This window comes from Neolamprologus brichardi, chromosome 5 (assembly GCF_056152115.1).
Source record: "Neolamprologus brichardi isolate AB-2024 chromosome 5, ASM5615211v1, whole genome shotgun sequence".
Taxonomy (NCBI): Eukaryota; Metazoa; Chordata; class Actinopteri; order Cichliformes; family Cichlidae; genus Neolamprologus; species Neolamprologus brichardi.
Window position 1 is genome coordinate 11,424,803 of NC_142108.1, and position 6,773 is coordinate 11,431,575.

Below are 6,773 nucleotides of genomic sequence, written 5' to 3' on the forward strand. Positions count from 1 at the left end.
TAAATTCCAGATGCACAAAACCAAATGTTATCAGCTTGGGTATCATTTTATTGTTAGTGCCATTAGATTTCTCACATAGAGAGAAGGCAACAGTGGCTAATACTGTCAGGCTCAAAACTCAAAATGATGAAAACATTTCAGCAATTAACATTTATTTTAAAAAATCTAAATGCTTAAAAAATGTGAAGCAGCAAATAAAAGTGAGAGCTAAATCTGATCTATAAGTGGCTTTTACTGACGGCAATCTGAAGCTGTAGCCTTGGAGATGAGGATGGGCAGTGACTCTGATGAGCTCATTTTGAGGCAGAGATGGACTCTTATTTCTTCAAAGTGACTCGAAGCCTCGGGATATCCTCTGAAGTCAGTGGCACTCATAAAATCTCATCCATTCATGTCAGTGTCCACTGGGCTCTATGCGTTATCTGTAGTCAAGAAGAGACATCGCTGGTGTAAATATAAGCCAATAATAACTGAAGAAGGATACAAATACGTCCTCATATAGTGTTGTTCTCACCATACACACAGCTAAGATTTAAGGAAAAGCATCCCCTCACTATCCTTCCCCACCCCTCACTTCCCCTTTGGTCACCTTTTTCCTCCACCTGGAAGTCTTCGGGCAGCAGCTTGTCCTGTCGATTGCCCAGGCTGAAGGCCAAAAAGGAGAGGATGAGGGAGTCCATGATGCTGATGATGGCCAGGATGTAGGCCCAGCGCACTGTGCAGTTGCCCAGTGTGTACTTGTCAGTCCGCTGGCCGCACATGCGCTTCACCTCATCCGAGTCCCAGCCGTCAGGATAGATCATGCAGCCGATCACCATGCACGTACCTGAGAGGAGAGAAGGCACAGGCTGACGAGTGCTGGACTTCAGCTCTGTCTGTGTGATGGTTTTACTTTTATCTTACTTGAAATTTTTTTATTCAAAGTCCAAAAACATGCATTGATTTGTGGTGGGAAACCTGTAAAAATGAATAGATGTGCTCACTGTGACAGACCATCTTGCTGCTTTTGACAGGCTCAGGCAACAAATGACAGTGAAACCACCAGAGAAATTAAATATACACTGTTCATTCAGGTAGACACACACACCTACAGAGTTTAGTTGCCTAGCAACTCCAGAGCATCTCAACTCAAGAAAGATGAACTTGTTCATCTATTATTGACTCCACTGACAGACAGCTAAGACCTCTTGCCGTCCCACCTCAGCACAAGGAGGTGCAGCACAGCACACACTTGCCTCACATCTCGCTCTCACTTTCTGATCCTCACAAAACCTGTCATCTTCATGCATTTCTGAGGCTCACTTTATCAAGTCCTCTTTAAAATCCACTACATATTTGAATACATTAGAAAAACCCCTTCAGTTAAACTAATACAGCAAAATTCTTTCCTTAAACTCACTTTATTAAGCTCACACCTCAGGGGCCTCTGGTTCAGCGAATTAATGATCCCATCCTCCTAACAGACCCGATAAGCATCCACTCAGTCCAAAGAAGGCCCTCAAAACAGCAATTTTCAAACAGCCCTCTCAAAGCTTGCATCAAAATATGCTTAAAAATGAACTTGGTGTCAGAGCCAAAATAACATTGCTTCTCATGAAGATGGATTTACAAGAACACGTGCGAAAGGGGAGAAAGTGTAACAGCACACCTCCGGGTTAATCTCATTACTTGGTTCATTACAGGCCTCTCCTTTCACTCGCAGGTACATCTGCTCACAAACTGCTTCATGTTTCAAACAGAATCAAGTTTCACCTCTGTCTGTGTCTGCGAGTCTGCAGGGAACTACAGAAATGTCACCAAATGCTTAAATTCATAGCTTTTCGTTTCAGCTTTGGGCTTTCGTACATGTTTCAGACCCTGAGTTTACAGCTGTGAGCCACCATTATACTTCACAACCTTCTTACAGATCTGTTCCTAAACCTTAGCTTAATGTGTATTCATTTAGTTTCCACTTTGACTGTTTATTAGCTGGATTAATTCCTTTCCTTGGCTTTTTTAAATACTTACATGAAGACTTGCATGAATAAATACATTTTTAAAATACATAAACAAGATATAACCGTACAATAGCAAAATTATGAAAATAATATCTACATGCAAGCTCTATGGGTAGTGGGAGTCTTCTCCAATTCATCTATTCTAACTAACTGCATTCTACGTCTGTATGATCAATACATCATATAAAACTGTTAAGCCTCTTAATCGTGCTCGATTAGTGCCAGTCTTTATCTGCAAAATACTAATATAGTGGAGTAGACTAAATGTACTGTATACATAGGCTATTTTCAGTTTTAAAATGATGTTTCTCTTAATTGGAGCCTACATGGTGATGCTGGTAGCACCATGATGATGGTGTTACTTTCCAATAATGTAAACTCTTACTGTGAGATCTACCCTGTAATTTAAACACACTTAAAAACTCTTGAAACTTTTTTAGTCACAGCCTGAAGCTCACTGGAAGCCAGCTGCATCCAGGCACAGATCTTGTAGACGCTCCCCGCGTTGCAGAAGAAGAAGAGGCTGAGGCAGACGATGCTGCCCACCACCAGCAGCATGGAGATCCCCACGAAGAACATGGCCGTCTTGAAGGCGCCGGACGGGATGGAGCCAAAGTCCAGCGCGCTCCCTTTGCAGGTGAGCTCCGAGGTGAGCGCGTTCCCGATGCAGTAGTGGAAGAGGCCGAAGTATCCGGCCTGCGGTGTGTTGACGCTGTCGCCGATCCAGTAGGGCTGGATGAACACCACCACGGTGATGACGGCGAAGGTGATGGTGAAAACGATCCAGAGCACCCCCATGGCTCGGGCGTTACGCACATAGTTGGTGTGGTAGATTTTGGCTGCCTCCTGAGCAGGAAGCATGGCGAGAGGTGGAAGAGCTTCTCAAAAGAAGGAAAGAAAGAAAGAAAAAAAATGAGAATTTAAGTGAAGGAGTTAAAAAACTAACAAGTGAGCACCTTCAGTGTCCTGCTCAAAAACATCCGCTGACAAAGTCCTCATTCTTTAGCAAGTGCTCGCTCCAGTGAGATGGGAATAGCTCCAGTGGTTCTCTTTGCAATTCAAAACCACGGACAGCTCCCGGTACTGAAAACACACCTGTATGAGAGACGCGCTCCCAGTGTCTTAGTGGGCCCTGCAGAGGTGAACAGTCCCAGAAACCACTGCATACCACGGCAGCACTGACTCCACCGCATTCAATGAGGGGATGTTTGTTCTGGATTTCACCTGGCAGGGGAGGTTCCTCTAGGAAGGCTGAGGTAGTCAGATAATAAATGATTAATGGTTAAAAGATCCGCTGGATAGAACAACACAGGATGGCAAGCAAGGCTGTTTCACATGTAACAGCATGTGTTGCTTAATCAGCTTTCTTCTTTCTTTCTAATATCTATCTATCTATCTATCTATCTATCTATCTATATATATATATTACTGCTGTAAACCTGCTGTACTCATATAACACAAAAAAAGCAAAGTAGGCTACTGAATACAGAAAAATATCCAATTTGAATTGTGTATTTGTTAATATATTTATTTGCTCTTAAACAAATGTACTAAAAATGTTAAACAGTTCAATATTAGTGTTTATATGTAGCAACGTTTTAGCATAAAGGAGCATCCATCCATTCGCTTCCGCTTATCCTTTTCAGGGTCGCAGGGGGCGCTGGAGCCTATCCCAGCTGTCATAGAGCGAGAGGCGGGGTACACCCTGGACAGGTCGCCAGTCTGTCGCAGGGCTAACACACAGAGACAGACAACCATTCACACTCACATTCACTCGCACATTCACACCTAGTGACAATTTGGATTATCCAATTAACCTATACCCACAAGTTGCATGTCTTTGGACGGTGGGAGGAAGCCGGAGTACCCGGAGGGAACCCACGCAAAAAGGAGCATGAGAAATTAAAATAAAGATGCATTTAAGCGCTGTAGGCTTAGAATACTGTACAACAATAGTGAGCCACTCCTCATTTTGTGTAATGTGGCATACCTCAGCCTATTCTTCCTGTTTCCCTTCATTAAGAATGACTTTTATCACAGCCACCCTTTTACTGAGACCCCTTCTGATGAAACTTCAGGAAAACATAAATGGGTCAACTGAAGGGTCAGATGCATTTCTCAGGTCTTATGTCAGGTCTTATGTCAGGTCTTATGTCAGGTCTATGCTGGATTTGTAAAATTTCTTAATAATGTTCACCTGCTGTAAATATTTGTTTAAGCCTACTACTTCTTCTTTTGCCCTCAACTTGTCCAGATTTCTCTTTCTTTGTTGTTTTTTAACGACACACTGCATAGTTGTCCTGATATGCCAGAACAGCTGATAACTATTTATCAATAGCCATGTTGATGCAAAAATACTGTATTAGACTGCATTGTATTTGACATTTTTTGATTAACAAGAAACAAACAACAAAAAAACAAACAAACAAATAAACTATTTTAAAATGGTCAGGTACAAGCACTGAACTGAAAATAAAAAAGGACCAGAAAGTCTGAGGGGCTTTAGCACAGTCCTGTGCACTGTGATCGTTACCTTCACACTAGACAGCATAGCAGGGGCAGCACGAGGGGGAGCACTGGCCACGCCCAAAATTTGCCCACTTTGTATGTCCCTTACAATTTCCCGTCGTCAGCCCCTCCCCTCCGCTGTGCCCCTGCACTGCTCTGTTTTTGGTGTTCCACCCCAGTATTTTTGGTGGCCTTCATATGACCACCCCTATGAAACCGTTCTGGAGGCGCCCCTGCAGCGTGGGCACAGATCCACAAAAACTCTTCCAAATTGTTATAACCACACCTAGCATCACTTTTCAATAGATTCAAAATAGCTATTGAATATTGTCCCACCACCTCGACGGGACAAGACTTGGCTGCCCGTCTGCATGTAAAAGACAAAGGTCACTCTTTCAAGGACGCCAGTGTTCATATTTTGGACAGAGAAGACAGATGGTTTGAAAGAGAAGTAAAAGAAGCCATTTATGTCCACTGTGAACGACCATTTTTGAACGGTGGTTTACGACACCAATTGTCTGCCATCTATAATTTGGGTTCACCCGAACCAACCTTGGCTGATTGTAAACCACACCTTTTCGCAACTTGGCTCGTGTGATTAGGTAGAGGATCCATAGTAGGTCCACGACCCTCTTGGGGACACTCCCATAGGGCTTAAAATCTGCGACTCCCCATCAGTTGCTCTTAGAACTGAAGAAGGTTCTCGGATGAGAGGCGAAACGTCTTCAAGGAAACTTAAAGAAGTCCAGACGCTTTTTTAAAAATTCCAACCTCCTTAGACAATCGTATGCTTACCCTAACGACTCTGAGATTTTATAACGTAGTCCTGCTATTCTGTGCCGAAGTTCTCCTTACATCCCTCAGACAAACATCCGGAGTTTAAGGAGGGACATGGTGACTCCAGCTTTCTTTGCACGTGCTACTGATGGAGCGATTGAACGAGACGCTGTGACGTCTGCAAGCTATTTCTGGATGTACTACAATCAAACACTAGATGGAGCTACAGAGCTGCAGTCTCATCTAGCTGCCTCACATTGGCACTTAAATCAATCTTCCTGTTTTTGTCTCAAATGATTCCTCAGATAAATTCCAAGCTGCCAGATTTTTTCAGAACATATTCTAACATAAAGTTAAAAAAAGGGAGAGAGGTAGCTTTTTCTGATAACTACACACTAAAAAGCATTAGGGAAGTATTAATAAATACTTAGTTCATTATTTCTAAAGCATGACTTTTCCTTAGCATGCCATTCATATACACTAATGTTAGTGGTATATTAATGATGAAATAGCTCGTATATAACATCATATATAACTTTAGCAAGTTCTTTCAGGACACTTTTGGCTTTTCCTGCCACAAATCCTTGCCACGCCCTTCGGAAAGTGTACTGTGAAGCTTCCACAGGATAGGTTGTTGCTCTCCAGCCTCTCTCCAAGCACTATTTCATTCTATAAATGCTTTGTAAGACATAGATCGTCCTAACTTTAGATGATGTACACACAAAAGAGTTAACTAACAACTTGTAACTGTATGAATTAACCATGAATTACCATATGAAATAAACAGCTATGGAAACGTTTCTATTATCACACTCACAAACAACTAGCTCATTTTATAAGCTGTGTCTGTATTAATGTGCATCTAAATACACTGTTAATAGTTGATGCCACTTTCTAAATGATGTCATTAACAGCTCCCAAAAAACAGGACCTGATGTAAAACTTTCTTTAGTAATGGTTAATCCCTCATCTATAGGAGGAGTAATGTTTTCTAAATGATGAACTACATATTCATTGACACCTTAGTAATGCTTAATAGTGTCCAGTTAATATAAAGTGTTGACATTTTTGTGATATGGCACAAGATCCGATTTGGATTCAGATCTTGTGCCATAAAAAGTTTTATAAAAATGTATTTGAGCATTACCACCTGCTCTCTTTGCACAATGATTGCTTTAGAGGTCATATGTTTTTATGTAATCATTATTATTATTATTATTATTATTATTATTATTATTATTATTATTATTATTATTATTATTATTATTATTATTATTATTATTCTATATTACTTAATGTAGCATTTCATTGGGTAGTTTTATGATGGTAAATAATGTCTGCTAATTATATATTGATTATATGAGCAAAATAAACCATATTGGCCTCTAACAGTTAGTGACCTTTGAACCCAGTTGCTCCTGTAAGATTAATTAAACTGTTCTTAATTTGTTTTCACCTTTTTCTGTTTTTTTTTTTAAAATGGCAGTTACA

The 6,773-nt window shown here is 41.0% G+C and overlaps 1 protein-coding gene across 3 annotated transcripts; it reads right to left on the bottom strand.

The window, feature by feature from the left end:
- Positions 1-41: 41 nt before the first annotated feature.
- Positions 42-5,416, bottom strand: lhfpl5a (LHFPL tetraspan subfamily member 5a). 3 transcript variants are annotated; one of them, XM_006784441.3, is made up of 5 exons: positions 5,301-5,416; positions 3,093-3,248; positions 2,456-2,875; positions 590-826; positions 42-422 (listed from the first exon to the last, which is right to left on the bottom strand). In XM_006784441.3, the coding sequence occupies exons 3-5, from the start codon at positions 2,856-2,858 to the stop codon at positions 412-414; spliced, it is 651 nt and encodes a 216-aa protein (XP_006784504.1). In that variant the 5' UTR covers positions 2,859-2,875; positions 3,093-3,248; positions 5,301-5,416; the 3' UTR covers positions 42-411. The 3 variants fall into 3 exon arrangements, with proteins under 3 accessions (XP_006784504.1, XP_087697412.1, XP_087697413.1); XM_087841286.1 differs by lacking the exon at positions 42-422 and having other exon boundaries at positions 495-826; XM_087841287.1 differs by lacking the exons at positions 42-422; positions 5,301-5,416 and adding an exon at positions 5,080-5,149 and having other exon boundaries at positions 495-826.
- Positions 5,417-6,773: the final 1,357 nt, after the last annotated feature.

Excerpts from the sequence above, each read along its gene's own strand:
- lhfpl5a (XM_087841286.1), bottom strand. The coding sequence starts at position 2,858 with ATGCTTCCTGCTCAGGAGGCAGCCAAAATCTACCACACCAACTATGTG. Across the intron at positions 827-2,455 it reads CTGGATGCAGCTGGCTTCCA|GTACGTGCATGGTGATCGGC; the intron begins GTGAGCTTCAGG and ends CTCTCCTCTCAG.